General features: G+C 40.2%; 1 protein-coding gene across 1 annotated transcript in view; it reads right to left on the minus strand.

Moving 5' to 3' along the window:
• The window catches only part of ACAD9 (acyl-CoA dehydrogenase family member 9), a 56,592-nt gene extending 34,062 nt beyond the window's left edge, over positions 1–22,530 (minus strand). The window contains exons 1-7 of the mRNA XM_067543783.1: positions 22,296–22,530; positions 18,316–18,409; positions 15,520–15,621; positions 5,016–5,122; positions 3,965–4,065; positions 1,541–1,619; positions 147–321 (exon numbers count right to left, since the gene is read on the minus strand). Coding sequence (XP_067399884.1) covers positions 147–321; positions 1,541–1,619; positions 3,965–4,065; positions 5,016–5,122; positions 15,520–15,621; positions 18,316–18,409; positions 22,296–22,421 — 784 coding nt within the window. The 5' untranslated portion in view covers positions 22,422–22,530. The remainder of the gene's footprint in view (positions 1–146; positions 322–1,540; positions 1,620–3,964; positions 4,066–5,015; positions 5,123–15,519; positions 15,622–18,315; positions 18,410–22,295) is intronic.
• Positions 22,531–23,257: the final 727 nt, after the last annotated feature.

Consider the following 23,257-nt stretch of genomic DNA (forward strand, 5'->3'; position numbering starts at 1 on the left):
TAGAGAAATAGGAACCAACCCCGCACAATCCAATTAGAATCTAGTGCACATTCATCCAACAAAAATGGATTTGCTTAAGGATTCCAAAAAATGCATGAATTTTGAAACACACTTCTATGAAAAAATTGAATGTAAATGCTTCTTACTATTAGATCCTCGAATGCCCAGTTTATCCTCTGGCTTCCCATTAGTGACTCCACCAAAAGCTCTTTCTACAATGAAGGCAGTAATTTTGTCTTTTTTTGCACCATCTTTATCAACAACCTCGGTTCTTGCAAACACAGTGAAAATGTCTGCCAAGCCACCATTTGATATCCAGATCTGGGAGGGAAGGAAGAAAAAAAAAAAGTATATTTGTTCTGCTGTGATAGATACAGTGCTTTATTATTTCAGAACAGGAGCTGTCTCAGCAGAGAACTAACTGATTCATTCCCGCAAGTTTTAATCCTTGCTTTTGCACTGACTTTGTGGCTACAGCAAGATTATACTTCCAAGAAGAGTTGACCAAGGATGACAACTTCTTTATTTTTAATGTGTTTTCTCTAATGCTTTTGCCTTAGGAACAAGTATACTTGCTTTGTGAAGGCTGGTTGATAACCGGTGTGCACTGTAAAAGCCCCTGTAGAGAGAACAAATCAGATACTGGACCCCAGTCAGACCTGTTGAGGAAATCACAGTGAGGTGCAAAGGGACTGCAAGTAGCTTAAACTCCAGTCTGGACTGGGAAAGATGCAGGTCTCCACCCAAGAGAGGTAATGGCTGTGAAGTCTGAAATATTAAGTGAGTGCCCTGAAGAGGATGGGGGGTGGGGGTGTCAAGGGTGAAGTTAACCCTGAAACTGAGAAACTAGGTTCAAGGCCCTGCTCTATTTGTTTCAGAATGATCTGGGATGAAAAACTGTTCTGAACCAGGCAGAAGAGGGACTTGAATGTGGGTCTTCCACATGCCATGCCAGGCCAGTACCTTAACCACTAAAATTGTCACCTATCAAACTTCATCGAAATCAGTATGTCTCACCAAACGTTTTGGCTTTGATGAAACAGCACATATAATTTAGTCAAAAGTGTCCTGACCAGCTCTACTTCCAACTCGGTGTTAATTTTTCCTTTAAAGTATTCAGCAAAACCTTGGGCAGAGAAGGGAGAGAACTAGAAAAAAAGATTTCAGGTTTCCTCCTCACTTGAGTGTCCACAGTGAGGGGCAGACTCTCACTCTTCCTGAAAAAAAAGCAGGGAACAGGATGGGGGAAATGTAAAGAAGAAAAGCATGTTCACAGAGTGAGACCTTCCTCATCTTATTACCAAGGTTTAGCAAAGGTTACTTCTGAGCAGTAATTTCTTTTGGCCTCAAGACTAAATGAACTGTCTTTTTGACACTGCCATCCTTTACTAGCTTGGGATCTTCAGAAGTCAAATGAAATTGCCAAGTTAAGTTCTCATTTGGGGAACAAGATGACCAGCAATGCTGCACGAGGTAGGAATGCTTTCTATGAAACTCATACCAGACAAATATTTCATTTCCTCATTCTGTGGATAAGTACCTTTGAGCCGTTTAGTAAGAAACTTTTCCCATCTTCACTCATGGTAGCTCTGGTCTGGATGGATGCTGCATCACTTCCACTAGAAGCCAAAGAAGTAGTTAAAATTTGATTAGTATCCAGACACACACAAACAATATAAGGGATACCGATAAAGGCCCAAATTTTCAAATGCTGATGCCTAAAGTTCAGTTTCTAAATAAAAGTGGAAGTTACCAAATCCAATGGCTACAGAAGAAATAAACGTTCACCCACAATTCTGAAGAGAGATTTCTATGGAGTCCCACTTATTTTATACTGTACTGTGCCACACTGACTAGCAACTGGCTAGAATGTTCTAGAATCTTACATAAGCAACTTAGCTTTGCCACATTCTGAAGTATTGGAATGCAGGAGAAAAACCCAGAGTCACAAAGCATAGCTGGGTTGAAGCACAGAAGCAGTGCCTCAGAATTCATGACTATATTGTTGCACATCTTGAAACAGAGCAATGCGCAACAGAATGGAAAAAATGGAATAGTTGGCAACCCGCATAGAGTGAATATCTGTGTACATCATCTACTGCTGTATGCTGACAAATACAGCAGGTCAATTATATCGACTTCCAGGGGAGCAACAGGGAGAGGCTGAATGCTTCTAGTTCAGCAAATTCAGACACTTTCTCCGCAAGCACCACCTACCTTTATAGTTCTAACTACAGGCATGAAGAGTTCTTTTTAGGTAAATTTCCTTTCTAGATCTTCAGCTTTGATATTGGCATAACAACTTAACTAAAAAGTGGCATTTGCTGTGGTGGGTGAAGAGTTGAAACGTTTTACAAAACAATTATCGCCTTTGACATTTTTAAAGGAGTTCTACTCCTAAAAAGGATCTAAAAGTGGCATTGTGGGTTTCCATATACCATCTTGCAATGATTCCAGACCAACTTGGTTTAATTTCCAAGACTGATATTTTAACTACAAGGTGTTCAAACTTGACCTGGGATCTGACAGTCATGGTATTTTTGCCACCCTCCCCTGCTAAATGAATGCTAGGTCTCCACCAGTATAAACCATAACCCTTTAAATGCTGGGTAGCGCCTGGAACTTTCTGATGTTACTTCTTTGCCACCAAGTATAAAAAAGGCAAATTTGAGAAGTTCACAGATTGCACTCGTACACTAGATTTCAGTAGAGATTTTAAGAGAATAACTTAATCAGGCTAAATAAAATGTTGGAAGAATTTTCAAAACATGATTAGCACCCATTCTCCCCCTCCTCCCCAGCCAAGTGTCACTTAAAAATCACTTTTCTGAATCTCTTTACAAAATAATCTCTGCTAATACAGACCATATCTGCAAAGTGGAAGAAGACTTTAGAGGGGAGGCCAAAGTCTGGTGTATGATTGAAAGGAAGTCTTAACTAACGATGGTGAAGCTACTGCCTCATCATAACACTCAGGGCAAGTAAATAAAGTGCCTATTGCAAGAAGTTCTAGAAAATGCTAGTCTGCTCTTAAAGTCCATAGAAGACATCCATTCTAACCCAGAGTATATAACTCAGATTAAAAATACATTACACATTGCTTAAACAGGCTAAGGCTTTTCTTCCAACCACTTTAAGATTCACAACATTAAGAAAGAAACTCTGATATTTGTAGGCAGAAGCCATATTCCTCTGAATTAAAGCCAATTCCAACTTTTACCTACAACCAAACAAACAATAAATAAAACAACCTTGAAATGAAGCTGCTGCCACAAAAGAGGTAAAATTTTACGCTGCTTCAATGGAAGACTAAGGACTTGTCCACACGAACAGTTAGTTTGCAGCAAGTTCGGGTTTGAATTTACCCTACACTAACCTGCCATGGACTAATGGTCCAGGTGGACCCTGCCATTTCAAGGAGGACTAAATCAAAGTGCATTAACGAGCTGTTAATATGGGGCAGCAGAATCCACATGGACAGTTAAGGCAGTGCAAGCTTGCCACACAAACAAGCCCAAAGGTTTCTTAACACTGTTTCTGTTAGCTTTCTTAATACCTGGCCCAGTTTTCAGAATTTTCTTTAATAGTTTCACAGAAGCTCAGAGGAACCAGTTCAGTGTGTATTGTGTCAGAATGTCCCAGCACAGCCAATAGAGTCCTTCAAACCATACTTAATTCACTGACAAATTAAGTGAACAGGTGTCTGATATGGGAAGGATTGGGCCAATTAATGCAGCTTAAATAAAAAAAAATATTTAGTCATTTCATGGAACTTACAGGTGTACCTCCAGGGGTGAAGATGGAATTTATTGATAACATTCACTTAAAGTCACAGGTACAAAACAGAATAGATTTTAAGCAGGTAAAGAGGTGCCACAGTAACAAAGCAAGTTGATGTCTGTCATCAAAAAATGAAACATTTTTGTATTTAAAACATTTTTAGTTGTAAAAATAAAGATGTTACCTTCCCGGTTCTGTAAGGCAAAAAGCTGCAATATGCTCCCCAGATGCCAATTTAGGTAGATACTTTGCTTTCTGTTCGTCAGTGCCAGCAATCAGGATTCCCTAGGCAAAGAAAGAAAAATGAGACTTGCCAACACATCCTGATGTGCGAGAAGTAAGGCACCATTCCCACAATGTTTAGTTAATATGCAGAAAATTAATGTGTACATTTTAATGCGTAATCAGGTATCATTAAGATTTTAACACACACTGAAATTGTGCTTGACGTATTAATGGCAAAGTAATAAAGGTATCGTCAGATAGTGATCAAATGTCTACATGAGATGAGTTGGTATTGGACCACTTTCTTTTGGGACAGGGATTTAGTATTCCACCATCACAACTGACATCCTAGTTGACCATCTCAAAGAGACCAAGAACTACATGAGTATGGAACCTGAACTACCCCTAGGAGTAGCCCACTCCATTAGAAGATGTGGTACTTTTACTGCCATTGCTGTACTATAAATAAAAAGGGCCTCTTATGAGTACAAACAAAGAACAAGATGTGATTTACTTATTTTCCTAACTGTTTCATATAAAATGAAAAAAATTTCTTTAGATCTTTGTAGGCAGGGCTTCTTATCAAAGGAAAGCCAAGTTACAATCAGACTTTTTTACACTTTTTCTTTTTTTTTTTTGGTACGAGGACAGGATGCAGAATCTCAACAAAATCTTTTTGATTGCAGTGGGAAGGGTTAACCCCAATTGTCCCAGACCGGCCACAAGAGAATAATAAATAGTACCTTGTTCTTTTATAGCACTTTTCATCAGTAGATCTCAAAGCACTTAAAGGAGATCAGTAGATCAGAGGAGCACTCAAACAAACTTACAACGGGCCAGTACGAAGTCAAAATGCAACACTGGATTTACTATGCCTGGGTAGTTATTATTTGTTATTAAAATAAGTTAAGACCCATCACACATGTAATCTACAGTTGAACGTAAGTTCATTTCATATGGCCTCTACAAGCAGTATACAGTAAATAAAATAATAATCCAGTGTTACTTACCTTAAGCCCTATGGCTTGATGAGCTGCCAAAGTAACCGCAACAGATGCATCTAGAGAAATGATTTCTCCTAAACGTGCATACATTGTATTTGAAAGACCAAGACCACCTGGGGAGAGAAAAAATGTTTTACTTGTGTCAATCCATATATAATTCACTGCTTTATGAGCTGTCCCTACATAGAGAAATACTTTGAAGTACAGAAAAACAAAACAACATAAATTACTAGTGTCTTAAAAGCTAAAGAATACTGAGGAAGTCTTTAATGGTGTATTACTTGTAATTGAATCATATAATTTCCCATAAAGTGAACCACACACTTCGGATTAATAGCAATTTAGGAACACATTTTAGAAGAGAGAATAAATGAACTTCTTTTTTAATTGCTTGATTTTTTTTTTAAACAGGTGCAGAAGCATGGATAGTTTAGTTCTACCCTGAGAAGTTGACACTATCTCTATACATCTCCCTCTAGAACTGCCATGATACAGTTCACTGAATGTTAGAAAACAAAGTCCAGAGAATATTCAGCATTTCTCTGTTTATGTCAAATGGGTATTACAACAAAAATTCACTTATCCTAAAAGCATTGTTTGAAAGACCGTTCACTTAACACTACATACCTAGTTTGGTTGAGTTCTTTTCACTCAGTTTTTAAGAAAGCCAGCTAATGTTCATGTATGATCTTTTTACTCAACAGCTGCAGAACCTGCCAGCAGAGGGTGCATAGTCTGACAAATTTTATCTCAGAACAGTGCTGATGTGAACAGTCTCTATGATCAGTCTCTCTCTGACTCCTATCCCTTTCATTCATTCATTGTTTCTCATTCCTACCTCCCCATTCAATACATACTCCATATTAAATACAATTTCCTCTCCACCATTCTCCCTACCCACATTCCTGCAACCCTCAGAAAAGGAGAGTCAAAATGAGGGGGAGGGAATGGGGAGTTGGCCAGCCTGTGAACCACCCAAGGGTACACAAGAACAGCCATACTAGGTCAGACCAATGGTCCATCTCGCCCAGTATCCTGTCTTCCAACAGTGGCCAACGCCAGCTGCTTCAGAGGCAGTGAACAGAACAGGTAATTGTCAAGTGATCCATCCCGTTGCCCATTCCCAGCTTCTACCAAGCCCCACCCATCCTGACTAAAAGCCATTGCTGGACCTATCCTCCATGAACTTATCTAATTCTTTTTTGAACCCCATTATAGCACTGGCCTTCACAACATCCTCTGACAAGGAGTTCCCCAGGTTGACTGTGCATTGTGTGAAGAAATACTTTCTTTTTTTCATTTTAAACCTGAGGCCTATTAATTTCATTTGGTGATCCGTACTTCTTGTGTTATGAGTAAATAACACTTCCTTATTTATTTTTTCCACACCAGTCATGATTTTATAGACCTCTGTCATAACCTCCCTTAGTCATCTCTTTTCCAAGCTGAAGACTCCCATTCTAGTAGATTGGTGAAGTATAATTTCCCTTTACAAAATCCATATAGACTCTCCCCCACTAAATTGTGTTCTTTACTATGCTGTTATTTATATTCTTTTACTATAATAATAATTCTGTTCTTTACTATAGTTTCAACCAATCTGCATGGTACTGAAGTTAGATTAACAGGCCTCTATTTGCCAGGATCACCTCTGGGGCATTTTTTAAAACTTGGCATTACATTAGCTATCTTCCAGTCATCTTGCACAGAAGCAGATTTAAATAACAGGTTACATTCCACAGTTAATAGTTCTGCAGTTCACATCTGAGTTTCTTCTGAACTCTTGGGCGAATATCATCTGGTCCTGGCGACTTATTATTGTTTAATTTATCAATAGATAAATAGAAGATAAAGTCTAATGTGTGCAGTGCCTAACCGAACAGTTCCAAGGTTGTCCATATGTTCAAAGATTGTAGAAAAAAGTTTATCATGCATTTGAGAAATGTCATGTAATTAAATACTATTGTGATTCATGTGCATCACATTGCAAACTTCAGGGTCAGTCTCTTCCGAAAGCGATTTGTATTGTACATCTATTTTTTCACAAATAGCTATGCCAGCACTGTACATATATACAAATATAGACACTATTTGACATTAACTGACAAACTTCCAATATCACCACAACTGAATTAATACAAACTATGCTTGAAGATCATCAAGATTGTACATTAATCTTATCTAAAATACAATTGTTTTAACTAAAGTGACAGTCAAGTGAACAAAGCATTCTACTCCAGACTGCACAAAAGGTGAAAAATCCTGGCCCCACTGCTGTATATGCAAAAATTTCCAGTGACTTCAAAAGGACCAAGATTTCAACCCAAGGGATTTGCCTCTTTAATGAGTCTGCAAGAGTTCACAGTCTTTTACCTAAAGTATCAAAGACTCTGAATGAAAAAGCAAAACTAAGGAATGCTGAAAAGAGCTCTTTTAAAAAGCATTGCTTAAAACTTTCTCCAAAACAATATTCAGATCACTGTTCTATCTTCCTGTTATTATTTCGATTTATAATCACATGGAACAGTCTTTACAACATTACCAGATTTATAGCACGCACTGTAAAATCAATTTCATGCATCCACTGAAATGTCTCCTGCACTGCCGAAGTCAACTTTGGTCTCCCTGCAATAATCTGTTTGTTTCATTCAAATATACTGACAGCTTGAGAACAATTTTAAATAGTGTAGCCCAGTATTGTTTTTAACTGTTGCAAATATCAATCTGTTGTAGAGATTGCAGCAATTTGTAAAGAGAAAGTTTGTTTGTTTGTCATTTTATGTTGAGAAGAAAGTTCCTTTAATATTCTTATAGCTATGGTTTAGTTTTATGGCCCATATATGCAACATAACAAACGTATTAACAGTATTAATTTCCCTAATGGAAACTCTTCCATGAGGGTACATAGTACTACATGCTGCAGTTATACATCTGCTTGTTTTCTAGTCATTCTAAAACAAGAAACTCGACTAAATGTGTAAAAATTTAATCTTTTTTAACAATAAAGATCAGGACAAATTAAGTCATATTTTATTTCACACACGCAGAGAGCAAGGATACACAGGAAAAAGCTTGCTACATAAGTAATCTATTTACATCGATTTGGTATAAATGTTCTAGCATTTTAAATATTTGCTTACATTTTTACTAATATTTTTACTTTCATAAGAAGTAGTCCCTCATGTATACCATTCCATTTACTGAGATCTTGCATCTTTTTAAAATTATTGTGTTCACTGCAGTTGCAAAGGAGGCCATTATACTTAAACCTGAAATCAGTGTTGTATTCCAGTGAGATAGGTTGTCCAACTGTTTTTTAGGGTGTGTTTCAGTTATAAAACAGATTTTTTTTTCCAAGGACTCGTGTATTAGAGATTTTTTAACGAGAATTCCTATGAACACTAGTACTGGTTCACATGATCTATGTTAGCACCAACTGGAGCCTTAGTTTAGACAAAACTTACAAAGCTAGATCCAGTTTTACAATTGTTAATTAAAGCTTCTGGTTTTTCTAATAGTGGTAAAGACTGATTTGACCACAGGAGTCTGAGGTAGACTAGGGCTCCGACCAGTGCTAATATCAGGGCCCATAAACCAGTGGGAATTCTCATGTGAAACTCTAATGCACAAGGCCTTAATGAACATTCTGCAGGCCAAATTCTCTTTTGCTGTAACTCCACAGACGTCAATAGAGTTACAACAGCAGAGAATTTGGCCCCATGCATCTTAATATTCTAGATGACCGGACTAAACTTACCTAGAAATTTGGTGTAGCTTGTTTAACTCCCATCGACTTCATAACTCCTACGTGGCATTTTCACTGCACTGTGATGACGGGAAATGTGTTCCCACTGACGTAGTGCTACGCCACTTGAGGGGGTGGTTTTAATGCATCGACTTCTGGATCGATTGAGCATGTCTTCACTGACTGCTCAATCAATCTGGATAGATCAATCTGACAGCGACGAATTTGCCGCCGTCAGCGAAGACATACCCTCAGTTGCAGAATGCAAGATTTGTGTCTCAGTGACACTGCTAAGTCATTAATGGTGATGCCTATCATCAATTCCAAGTATCTATTGCACTGGCACAAAATGAGCTATAAAAATACCCCATTTAGTTAGATTGATAAATGTTACTTTTCAGTGCACATGTAAGTTTTCATTTTATATTGCTCCTTTTCTTACGATAAAATTCTGTGTACTACTGCAGCTAGCAAATGTGCCACCATTGTGAAATGCTACAAAACGCAACCTGGAGTAGATGATGCACTGAGCTGTATGAAAATGAATGCATAGCTTCCAAAGATGAAAATAGCAGAGGTAGATAAATAGCCAATAACTTCATTTTAAGTTTGCCACTAGGCACATGGTAGCTCAGGACTCTGGATGGGGCTGGGCCAGTAAGAAGTCTGTGACTCATGCTCCTGTCTGAGTGCTAATTTGATACAAAGGCAAGGGCTTTGGCCTTCTGGGTATGGACTGAGCAACAAGTAGTTAATAGCTCAGGCCTCTTGAGGGATGGCTGAGCGAACAGACTGGTAAAGAGCCCAGGACCCTTGATTTAGGGCTCATCCACTCTGCTCCACAAGGTCCCACCCCAAGGTCTGTAAAGCAACAGGTGATCCAGTCACTGGTCTGGCAGGGAAACACAAGATCACTGCCGGGTCCCTGGCAACACAAGAAGCCCAATGTCTCATTTTCCTGGGCTGCTTCCTATTGGTGTCTGCTTGGGTTATTCCATGGCTGTTGGAGGCTGGTTCCCAATCTCCATGCCAAGCAGCTCCTTCTGCGCTTCTTCCATCTCCAGGGCTGTGGCCTTCCTTTTCTCCAGGCCAGATTAGGAGTGTTGTCGCCTGCCACAGCCAACTATGACCTTTGTGTATTCAGCTCCCTGGAAGGGATGTCTGGCTCCTTCTCTGATCTGCCCCCAACTGAGCTGCAAGGTCCAGCCCTTATACTTCCTGCCCTGCCCGCGCACTTCCTGTGAAGGGGAAGGGGCAGGGCTAAATGCACCCAACAGAGTGAATTAACTCCCTCTGTGCCGGAATGAGGCCATTCTGCCTCATTACAATTAGCTATGGTACAGCAAAAAAAAGTAGTTCATTCATACAATGATGGGTTTAAATTTCAGATTTCTTACACTAAGCAATTCGCGTTCTAAAACAATTTGATTGCATGATTACAAAATTGCTATTCAAAGTAAAGCAGCTATTCTGCTAATATTAATTTCATCTATATTTCCTGTAAATTGTTTTATGCATATTGTTTTATTGGTAAATCTTTTCTAAGTAAAAAATTGACTTGCAAACATAATGAGCTAAGTGCTATTGTCAGATATTTGCATACCAATTCCCAGGAGTTGTGTGAATACCCAGAATGATTCTGGTCCACCACATGTAGCAAGCAGACATGGTATTGCATACTTCAAATTCAAATACCATAAGAGACCAGAACAATCTGGAGGTTTAAAAACATGGTTTTTAAGCCAAGCACTGCTTTTTGGTCTGTTTTCTGATTTTTTAATTCAAGAGTAATTGCCCATGTGTGAAAATTTCAGAAGCATTCTGACATGCTCAGAAAAACCCACAGAAATTGGGAGATCTTCTCCCTTTTATTTCTGGGAGATAGGTGGGATGCTTCCTCAAGCACTTTCTCAGTTGTCTCCTCTGTGCACTACCGCCCCCACCCCCTCCATCTTCTACTTTTCCTGGACATTTTCATTCTATCCAGCTCCATCACCAAATACAGTCCCTTTGCTCCATCCTCTCACCACTCCCTGGGTAACTAGCTACATCGAACTCTACTGCTACCTCTGCCCAGTTCTTCCTCTTCCCAGGACACCATTCCAGGCTATGTCCGAGCTCTCTCCACAAGTCACCCATAGCCCTTACCCAACTCCTCCTAGATACTGCCCCTTCCCAGTTCTGGGAAAATGTATGGGGGCAAAGAGGAGACCAGGAGAAGACATTGCTGGGTTTCCTTCTCCCTCCCCTGCAGTCCCACCTTTGCTTCTCACATCCTCTCATAATGCTAGCTAGTAGAGGATGGGTAGGAATGATCTTTGCTACCCCTAACCAAACCTCTGTCCCCCACTCTACTGTTCCCATGCTCAGTACAGGTAACACAAGGAGGAGAGGTTCATTTTGCAGAACACAGCTACCCATAGGGTAGCTCAGTGGTTTGAACGCATGCTTTGCATGTATTAGGCTGTAAGTTCAATCCCCACCACCTCTAGTTTGTCCTGCTCTAACCAAGGGGTTGGACTTGATGATCTCTTGAGGTCCCTTCCAACTCTAATATTCTATGATTCTATGAAGTGAAGCAGCAGCCTCTGCTGTGGCACCTGGAACTGTAGTTCAAGAGCTTGCAGTACTGTCTCCCAGCAGTCTCCTCTGGTGGTATCAACCACAACATCTAAAAAAGCAGAAATACCACACTGCTGGGAATGTCCCTTGAGGGGCCAATTTTAATACAGTAAAATCATAAAACTTGCAAAAACTCATTTGACAGCCTGGCAGACAAACCTGGGGAAGGGGAGAATGAGTAGGTAACTATATCAAGATCCATTTTCATCAAAACTTCTTATTCAGCAACAGAATAAAGTGACAAACCTGTTCACATTTACTGAATAATTGGTTTCAGATTATATAATTATAATATAAAAATGTGTTCAGGTCAATAATTGGTTTCAAATTTACATTCTACTGAAGTGTGTACACAAGCAGAAGTTCTTGCTGGATAGCAGGCTATTCTTGATATTAGAAGCATCCTTTTTTGTGCATGGTATTTACAACAATACTATTTTGCACAAATGAGACAGGAAAGCAGCAAAGATCTACTTTATAATAAAAGTTAATTAGTATCCAAATATTCCATTAGGTCTGCCTGGGCATATGCCTTGGTGCACTGAACTATCTTTCAAGACTTTCCAAAATAATAAATAGAATGCATGTGTTATCCAGCTTGTTTTTATCATTGCTTTATTATGGTTCAGTAAATGTTTCCAAAACAAATCTCAGTTTACCAGCTTTAATGTCTCTTCTATCTCAAAGGAGATTTTGGAGAGGTTAAATTTGAAGCTGGATTCCTGTTACAAGCCTGATTTTCAGACATGCATCACACCCCACCCCTCCGTCAAACCCAAAATAAACTAATCTGAAATTTCACATGAAATTTTCCTGCAAAATGTCAGGCAGAGAGGTTTTTTAAATCAGAGGTTAAAAAATTAACCTGAAGTTGATATTTCAATTGGTTTGCCTAGCCTATTCTCTCTTCAAATTTAAACAACTTTAAAAAAAAAACTGCCTCCAAAACAACTTCACCTACAAACCTCAAAAGAATGACAGATGAACTAAGTTTGAGAGAAGGAAAGTCATCTGGGGAACAAGAGGTCCAGTATAAGGAATGGAAGGAAGTAGCCACATGTGGAGGTGAGTGGCTGTCAGGAAAAAAAAAATGGGATCCATCTCTGCATGGAAGATATATAGGTTTCTCCTGTCACTGAACAAAACTTAACATTTTAAAAGCCTATGGGAATTCCAGACCCTGAAATTTGCTACCCTGAAATTAAGGATGAAAAAGTCACTTAAGCAAAAAATTCAACCCACACTTTGTGAGAACATTATAGTTTTCTAAAAAGGCAAGTGTTAGAAATTCCAGGTACGGATTTTATTTTACAAACCACCAAAGTATCCGCAAGTCTAAAATACACAGTTTAGGTCATCCAGTAATCTTAACTCTGACCTTTATTGCTACTTTCAGAACAGATGACTAACTGCCTTCTTCATCCATCACAGTGATCACAAAAACTAACATCTTCCTCTTAATTGTACAGAGGTTGCTCAGCCTTCAACCTCCATCCTCGTGGCCATATAAAGTCAAAAGAAAAGACTAACAATTCCAGATTAAGCAGTATATTACTCACAGTTCAAAGATTTCACAAATTCAAGGCACAAATCATCCAGTTACAACTATTAGATGGAAAGAGCACATAGTGAAAGAGCATCATTTAGTCTCAGACTTTTATTAAACCAGTTACAAAACCAATGTTTATAGTTCACAAATTCACATTTTCAACACTTCCACTGGAAGCTGCACAAGCACAGTGCCTTCTACTAATTTGTGATTACAGCTGAAGATGTAAAGATGCTACAGCACCACAGGGGCAGTGTGAAGATTGTTTTAGTGCTCTTAACTTTGTTACTGGATGCTTTTATTTTATTTGTTAGGAGGAGGGAGAAAAGTGGGCAGGCTAATAAGTAATGTGGATTTTTTACTTGAAATTTCCAGGTTCATATTTGTGTTTGAGGAAAAACACATTTAAGGATTTTTTTGCTGAAGTAGTAGTTTATTTCAGATTTAATCTAAGGTTCTTCTTTCTTTTTTTTGGTGCCTGGAACTAATATTATGCAACAGGTTATGCCAAAGGTAATTTTTTTTAAAAAGACCAAGACTTAAGTCACATTTTTATAATTAAAATACAATTGGAATACATATCCAAATAAACATTAACTTACAAACCACAACTGTGCATTATTCAATAGCTTTACATACTGTGGATGTAACTGATACAAATACAGAAGCTGTTTCCACTGTTCTTGAGCGTGGGAATACACCGATGAGGAACAGAGCCATGATTTATCTCTCTGTTAATGTCCCATAATGAATGAGCTCAAGGGGATAGGAGGTAGGCTCATCACTAGATAATCTACTAATGTATCTCATCTGTCAGAATCAAGAGGCATCTTTGGATTTATGCCACTGGCTTATAAAGCAGACTACCATGCATTGATCTACTGGACATTAGCTGATGATCTTTCAAACTAGGAGGACTGCTGGTACTTCTGATTACACAGAAAAACAGGTATGGGACTGACCTGAAATTGAAATTCTGGGGCTGACTTCTGAAGATTTATTGTACTTCTTGGACAATCTTTCCTTCACAATCCTTACTGATTTTTCCTACTCTGCTTTAGAATGCAATTATGTCCCATTTAATGAGAAGCAGTTGCAAAAAATTCTTATGCCAGAACTTCGGGTTTTTTTTTTTTTACAAAGTTGAAGACAGGATTGTAAACACAGCATGAATGAACCAGCAACTCTCATACAGAGGCTTAGGCTAAATCAGATTCTCTTTCACAACAGGATTGTCATAGGTATGATTAATATAAAATGTGTTATATGAGAATCAAATAGATACATGTCAATGGGTTTCTTCCTGGTGAACCAACCAACTCAGCATTGTATTGGCTACTAAAATATTTCATTATAGACTAAATACAAAAAAAATAAAGAGAAAAAACTAGATCTTTCAAAAAAAGGAGCCTGAGATCCCCACATAGAAATGGCATCTAATTAGCCATCTACATACAAACACAATTATTTCCTCATAACAGCATTAGTTGTGCAAAAATTTGTCTGAGTAACGTAAGAAGAGCCATTTGGCATTATAGAGACTATTTTAAGAGTACGAGAGAAGGAGATAATTTAACATATTCTAAGAAAAATTTAAATCTGTTACAAATTCCTGTGACTAAAATGACCCAAAATTTGATGATTCAAAACTCTTCTATTTTTTTCTTTTTAGTTATCTATGTTATATATTTGTCTTGTAATGTGATTACATGGATGCTGTCGTCAGATTTCCACAGAAGTAAGATATGCATCTCTGCAACTCTTACCTCATGAGAAATTAAACACAAATAGGTAATGAATCAACTTGCATGCATCCGCACACACGAATATGGGTTAAAAGAAGATATAAACTAAAGTACAAGAATTCTCAGTTATGTCTGCTTCCAGTTTTGTTCAGCACTATTATAGTCACTGCAACAAATGCACTGTAGTTCAGGTTGCCCCTTATATGCTGACAACTAGCCCAAACTTGTTTTTAAAGCCACTGTCTCTGCTTAAGACCCCATTTTTTCTATGTTGGTTATGGGGAAAATGCCAACTGATAACAGCTAGGCAACGGACCATCTCATTTCTTATTTTACATCTTTATAAAAAAATTTAAATTATAACAGTCTCAAGACTACCTAGCTGTGTACATAAGTAGGCATGAAAACATTATCCTCATCCTCTCTACAACTTTGGGGGTTATTTCTTTGAGGAACTAGTGCCTCTAGCCCACAGACACTTCTGAAGCTACAGAAGACGCAGGATTTTTTGGTTTAATAAAATACAGCTATGTCTCAACATTACGCTTTTAAAGTGGACAAATGGGTTCACTGCTTATTCAAGTGAGTGTAAGGTGATGGCTTTGACATAGGCAGTTCCATCAGAAACGAGTTTGTCTTGTAAGCCAGTTCTTTTAATCAAATAGAATTTTATGCATCATCAGCAAGTGCTGAGAGACTGAGATGCTCTTGCAACATCAAGCTGTGTCCACTTCAGCCAAGGACCTGGATACAGGGGAAAGTGGCATAAGATGCATAATGGTGCATGCTGTACTGAAAGGAAGATTAAGAAACTGTTTGGCTCTATTTTCAGTATCTTTTTTTACTCACCATATTCCTCTGGAATCTGCATGCCAAAAAGTCCAAGGCTCTTCAATCCTTTTAGAGTTTCTGGTGGGATTTTAGCATCTTGGTCAATCTTCTTAGAATCCACTGAAAATAGAAACATGACTGGTTACGGCAAGTGTGCCTCTCCGTATAAGTATTTGAATCAGTGCAAGCAGGCAGGCTGCAGCAGCAGCGTTCTCAATACCATGGCATGCTAATGCAAGTTAAAAGCAGCATAACCTGTATTCACAATAATCAACATGAGAACACAGACCTGCAAAACAGGAAATGGCTAATAGAAAGAGGAGCAGTCCGTGTCACACTTTCCCCAGCCCCTCAACAAGCAGTATTCTCCTGTAGCGTCTCAAAGCATCTTCAGTAGCAAAACAGACTACACGTTCCAGCACACTGGCCCATTGATACATGCTCCAGCAGGTGCAGACATGCTTCATCCATTTAACTTTACTGAAATTGCTCCTACTAGCTTCAGACTACCTTAAGAACAACAGCTAATACGTCCCAATTGCTCTCCCTTGCATCTGGAAGAGCATCAAACAGCCCCCAGCAATCCCAGGCACTATACCATTACTGCTCACTACCACAGTTTTGAAGCAGATGTAAGGTGGAAAACTATGATCCTCTGCATTTGGAAGTTACCATTACAGACTGCAGGGAAATAAAATCTCTGATACATTCCTGTAAGGAGAAGTTACTTGACCTTGGAATCCTGCTTCTATTGCTTCTAGTCCTTAAGGCAGCAATAGTGGGATAGAATTTGAGCCAGCTCCTCTTTCCATAGTGGAGATATACTCTTCAGGAACAATAGCCCTTGGAATCTTCCAGTCATTTCCTTATTGAGTGAGAAGAGAAGGCTCCCCCAAGAAAATAAACTGAAGAGATTTCTGCAAGAACAAGATCTTCTCAGAAGCTGAACTAATATTCCAACTAAAAAGGCACAGCCTCTCAGGCTGCTCTTTCCCCGACTGCCTTCAAGAAAGAACTGACTGGAAGATTCCAATGGCAGAAGTTATAGTTCCAAGTGGTGACACATGAATACTAGCGCCTTGGAAGTGGAGAGAATCTATAGTTTTTTTCCCTCCAATCTCAAGCATTTCTATGCATATTGGTCATTCAGGTGTACACCAGCATGAAGCATTAGTCAGCAAAGTAAAAAATTCTCACAATTCCAAACAAAAAATAACTAGGAATTTGTCCTGGAACAGCCTCAAACACATTATCTTAGTAAATTTTAACAAACTGGGTAGCTTTTAGCAAGAACAGATCTGGTTCTTACCAGTTACACAGCTGCCTACTAGGTTCTGAAGAATAACAAGAGTGTAAAGTGACAAGAATTGGATTAGTTTCCATGATATTGCTGTTCAGCAGTAGCACAGGCAGAAGCCATCCTTCTGAAAAAATTTCCTGAGAAGAAAGCTAATTCTGCAGCTGCCAGTGGCACTTCCCTGAGAAAGATTCCTATTCACTACAGGCAGGTAACTCTACAAGCACTGCATGAGGTAAAAGGGGTCAAATACAATGCTTCGTTCAAAGATGAAACTCAGACATTACTTCGTTAAAATTGTATTGATTTTTTAAAACGGTTTAAGTCAAAGCACATCATATTAAGAATATACTTGGGTATATAGTTCACTCATTTGAGAGAGAAAAGTGTTTGTTCACTACAGTGATACAGACACATCAGCACGGTACATGAGAACTGCCAAGCTTCAGAGAGATTCTGCTCAGTTTAACTTCTTTGCTCAGTGTCAATTATCAAGTTTCCAAGCGTTTAGGCACCTCTTCAGTTTTATTTTTGCTGCTCAGAATTTTCCCTATTAACCAGAATTGACAGAGAACTCAAACAAAATTAAATAATTCTCACCATCAACTAGACCATGTAATCTGATTTTTTTATTTCTCCATTAAATATCAGCTTTTAAAGACTAAAGAGTACAGGTAGAGAGAGGGTTATGGAATCATAAAAAATAAACATGCACTGTCTTTTATTTACTCTTAACAAGGATTTCTTGAGTTTCATAGCCTAAACTGATGAATTATTCCGGTGAACAGGGACATAGGCTATTAGTCCGACTAGCAGTCAAGAACTCAGCTTTAATCCATGTCAAGACCCTGGACTTCCTCAGTGTCCTTGGGGAAGTCAGAAGTTTTGTCCCACACTTGCCATTTGGAAATTGTGGATGATACTGCTTGCTTACAAACACTAATTTTCATGTCTGTAATTAATCAGGAGTTATTCAACAATTGTTTCTCTATTCTCTCCACGAAACATTTAATCAGCACACTGTGCCTTTGCTTGATTAGCTGAATTTCCCCAAATAGATCCACTGCTCTAGGTAAGGATGCAGAACATCTATTACTTGGTTTGCATATGCTCACAGCTTCTGAAATATTCACTCTGCGCTTGCCTCCGCTGAATTTGCTTTGAAAGATGAGCAAAATCAGATGCTTATAAATTAGAGGACTCTGAAAAGAACACACTTTAAAAAGGACAATCATGTTAAAAGCAGTTTCAACTCCTCCATCTGCCCCAGAGCTCTCCTTTCAATATTTGTGGTTTTACAATAATTTTCCTACTTTCAAAAGTCTCTCTCTTCCCATCGATGCATGAGTGAACCACACAAAAAGAGAAATTGATTATGCAAGGGAAAACAGTGATGCAGTTTACAAGTCATGATAAATGCACAAAAAGTTGAACATTGTTTCCTTTTTAATATTTCAATTATAGTAATGTAATTATAATTAGAAGTCATTTTTAATGGGAAAAATGAAAAACCATACCTTCTTCATTGAAGAATTTTTCTACTGGTCCTACAAACTGGTTGATTTCTTCTAATTCTTCATTAGAAATCTCTGGATAAGGGAAAGCTTCCTCCTAAAATGACAGGTTTTTAAATATGATTAAGGTAGTCTAAAATAAAAAGCAGGCTCAGGAAGAACATTTGTGAAAAATGTTTACAGGAATTCAGATAGTCTCAAACAAGCAAACTTGCTTACAACTTTCAAGTAAATGAGATATTTGGTCTATACTAAAAACTATGTTTTCAATTGGACTGCATGTTGAAACAAAATAGGAATAGCACCTGAAAATGAGAAACTGAAGGAAAAATGTTCATATATAAGAAAACGTGCTAGCAGGTGAAATGAGCTACCAACATGTAGATACCTGAGCAACCATGTGACTTTGTTACCAGAATCATGTTTGACCAATTAGTACCCTTTTTTGGTTATGGCCCTCAGTTGGGTCATATTCAATTTTAGATTGTACGCTTCCCAGGGAGGGATGATATACTAGTTTTGTGACACTCTTCGCACATCTGTCGGCGCTCAATGACAGAATGTACGGACTAGCATGATGCCGTTCTGCTGTGCTCCATTCTCTCCCTCACACAAAGGGTTTTTCATTGCAAGTTGGAAGCACTACAACCTATTAGACTTGAATAAATAAAAAAACATGAGCAATGTGAAACAATGTGAAATACCACTCAAATGACTGTGTGCCTATTCTCTCACCCTGCCTCCTCCAGATGAAGAGCCTCCTTTGCCAGGATATGTCATGCTCCCTTCACTCAAGTACTCCTACAAAAATGTGGAGCCAAAATTCAGGATTTGGTAAATTCTAAAAATTTCAGAAAAGGACAGATGTATAGAAAAGTTGCTGTGTGTCAAGAAGAGCTGAATTTTACCTAAGTGAGGATCAGGATCTATAGGACTGAATTTGTTTGCTTAATTTCCATAATCCTTTCCTTGGCACATGACAGATCGAAGTACCGCTGAATTCATTAGTGAATTTGGTTAATGCCTCATATGGATTTATTCAGCTCCTAATTCATTTTAAGTTTATGCTTCAAGAATCTCTCTTTTGATTAATAATTTATGGTTTAAATTGGAGTTTATCTACTCCAATAGTCTGACTGAATAGCTTATTTAAAGGCACAGAAGAAAGGCTAATGCTCTTCAAACACTAAGAGACCCGGTCCTGTTCCCACTGAAGTCAATGGCAAAAATCCCATTAGTGTCGGTGGGTGCAAGACTGGATCTGAAGCTAAGCATTCAGAAGTAAATTCCATGACATTTAATTGTCTGATAGCCAGCATATGATTTAGTTACCAATTCCTATTTTAGAAGGACTTTATTATACTTTACAAAATTAAGCAATTAACTTGGTTGCTTAGGATGTCCTTAAGTTATTTTCTCCCCTTTCTTCAAAACAAAAATGAAGTAGTATTAATATTAGCTGAAGTTCGAGCACAGGGCATGCCTCCTGTGCCTCCAGGCTTCAGCCCTGTGGCAGGGTGGTGATGGGGCCCCACCAGGGCAGAAGCCCCAAGTCCCACCACCCCACTGTCTGGCAGAAGCCCTTAACTCTCCACCCCCACTGTCTGGCAGGTGGAGAATGGGGATATATGAAGAGGCATAGGAGGCTCTGTCAACCACACTTTTAACTGTAAAAGAGCCACATGTGGCTCCCGAGCCAGAGTTTGGCCACCCCTGCATTATACACTTTTTTCAATTTGTGTGCAGAAAGGCCTTAATTTACTGATATCTATCAGCTAGACACCAATGTTGAAAATTAAGACACTGAGCAAGATCTGGGAACTGCATTCTAGGTAGAAGTGGGCACTTATTAGAGTGATGTTCCAAGGGACCATTCTAGTGGCCTCATTTTTCACAATGGCTATGGCTAGTTCTGGGCAGAAGTGACACTGTGTTTCACTGTGCTGCTCAGAAGGCAACATCAGCAGAGGCAGGGATTCAATATAGTCAGGATGTATTGTGTAACATTGCCTCCATCCCTCTAAGCACACACAACCACCAACAAGCAATGGAAACTTGAATATGTGCCTCTGTAACTGCCTTCCCAACAGTCCACTGATATGTGGAAGTGAAACTGACTACACACTTAATTCTTCCTTTAGATAGAATATAAAGAACCCACCTTGACACAAGTTCTATTTCCTAACAAATTTAAACTAACAAAAAGTGAAGTACTAAGCATGTTTTACTGCCAAATCAGATAACCCAGCAGTACAGAATCTTTATTCTACAAAGATTGCAGAATGTCCAAATTGTAACTTCTAAAGGAAAGAAATTTAAGTTTCAGAATTATTTCAGCCTGTATACAAATACTGGCTCTTATTATCTATTAAGAACCTAAAACATGCAGGGCACTGTACGGTACACAATTGAACAAAGTCTCAAAACATTACAAACTAGAAGACAGACCTATAGCACATGAAATACTGCATGCAATATTGAAGGTGAAGGCAATTTTGCTTTTTTCTCTCTTTAGTTATAAACTCACTCTTTGTAAGTCTCGTTGCAGAAGAGGTTTTTTTATGAAAAACTTAAATGAAGAAAGGGTAGCAGGATGGCAAACTGGAATGGGGAGTGTTCCACGTAGAAGGGAAAACCACGGTAAATTACACAGGAGTGGGACTAAGAAGAAATGATGAATACAGTATCACTTGTGGAGAGAGAGGACATGATATACAATTATTACTTGGTCTGCTATCAGGATGAAATTGTGAAATATTTTGAATTGAAGCTGAACAAACTGGTGTTTTGGGGGACTAGTGTAAGGATTCAAAGAGGGGAAAGACATGATCAGATCGATTGGCCAAAAAGATAGTTTTGGCAACTACCCTTTGGACACCCTTAAGAGAAGTCATGTGCACGTCAGTGAGGTTGGAAAGGAGGATGTAATAATCAAGAAGGGAGATGATCAGCAAATCACTTAAAACTAACAAACAGACTCAAAGTCTACCTAGCAGCTGTTGCGCAATAGGTCAGAAAGCCAGATAAACTGTCTCTCCTCTCCCTCCTATACTATTCAGGCCACATTCCACTTTCCTAGCAGATCTATTTCTACAAATTTCTTGGTAGCTGTTCCTCTGACCCCACAAGTTGAAACATATCTCCTGATACTGCTATTTTAATAACAAATTACTCCAGGATTCCAGTAAGCCTCCACAAAGTACATCTACGTTAGCAAGTTTTTTACCCATTATTAGCAACTGGTTCTACCATCAGCTTAAACACGAGGGTACGTAGCATGCGTTTTTACACCATTTTTACACTGTCAGTTAAGGCGAAGCAACATGGTGTTAAAAAGCTCACACGTTCTCCTTAATAGCATTCCCACTGCTGACAGCACAAAAGGGAAATTTGTAGAAAAAGCTTAATGTATAGCATGCCTAGGTGTGTCTCAGATGACGCAACCTGACTGGGGGCAGGGTCCCCTTCCACTAGAATCTGGGTCCCACAGCTGCCGAATGCCTACCTCAGCTGTACAGAGGGTGGGTAGGGACAGATACACATTTACACAGCTCACTCCACTCACCTAAGAGCCTGCCAGGCAAGTAACAGCCCCACCCCTGAGCAGGCTCTAGCCGTGCTGCCCCTACACAGTCAAGGGCCAGGCGGGGCGGGGGCTGTCTGCACAAAGCCAACGTGAGGTGGAAGTGCTCTGTTCTGTACAGGAGAAAGGCAAGGGCTGCGGGGGCCAGGGCTGCTGCGACAGCGTGGAAGGAAGCCGCAGGGGAGGCCGTGGCCTAAGAGGGCACCCAAAGAAGCGAAGCACTCGAGGGTGTCACGCCAGGGGGAGAGATGTCCCCAGGGGGCCGGACACAGCGAGTTGGGGGAGGGGCTCCTGGGCGCGGCCGGTGAGGTGAGGAGATAGAGACAGAGACACCCGCTCGCGGGGCCCGGCCCAGACGGCGGCGGGCGGGCGGGAGCCGTTGGGAGCTGCTCAGCCTCACCTTCCCCATCCTCCCCAGGAAGAGCTCCTTGGCGTAGGCAGGGCGGAGCCCCCCGGTGCGCAGCTGCCGGACCCCGGCGGGGACCGCGGCGCGGGCCGCCCGCAGCAGCAGGCTCAGGCCGCTCATGTCTGTGCGCGCGGGTCACGAAGGTCGCGCTGCCACTGGGCGGGCGAGGGTGCCCGAGTCCGACCTGCACAGCGCAGCGAAGCGAAGCTAAGCGACCACCGCCCAGGCAGGGGCGCACACTGATGACGCCATTGTTGGGTCACGTGACAAAAAACCCCGCCGGCGTCAACCCCGCCTCTCGCGCCGTGTGCCCCGCCCCCCACACGCCAGCCCCTTCGTGCGGCTCGGGCAGGGAGCGGTGACGCAATGCAGGCCCCGCCCTTCTCCCGCCGCACGGGGACCGGCTGTGCCCAATGCCCGTTTCAGCCCAGCGCGCTCGTGGGACGGGCCCCGAGAGCGAGCCCGGGCAGGGGCGGTGCGCGAAGGCTTATGGGGGACGCCTAAGCACCAGCGGGCTCGTCCCCTCGCCCGCCGCTGATTTTCCTCAAAGCCCCAGCTCCTGGAGCGCTGGGAATCTTGGGGTTGGGGTGGGTTGGGTTTGGTTTTGAAAGGGGAAACGTTCCTGACTACAGAAAAACTGCACCCAGGAAACACACACCCTGAAAGATTGAAACAAAAAACCCTCCCTGCCTGTATTCTTAAAAAAATCATTATTTTAAAGCACGCTCCCAGGATTGGAGAGGGAAGCAGATAGTTCTGAACACCTGCAGCTAGGGATGCTGTGTGCTCATAATGACCAATTAGGGAAACTATTTCTTACTTAGCCCTTATGCACTGAATCATGAGAGTTATCGCCCTAATCACGTAATAATAAAAACCATTGTAAGCACGATATTACAGCCTTACTGTTGATCCTCTAATTGCACTACTTGGCCTATAGTGCAGCAATTATACTT

This window comes from Emydura macquarii, unplaced genomic scaffold (assembly GCF_026122565.2).
Source record: "Emydura macquarii macquarii isolate MOO-44397 ecotype Brisbane River unplaced genomic scaffold, CSIRO-AGI_Emac_v2 contig_968, whole genome shotgun sequence".
In the NCBI taxonomy this organism is placed as follows: domain Eukaryota; kingdom Metazoa; phylum Chordata; order Testudines; family Chelidae; genus Emydura; species Emydura macquarii.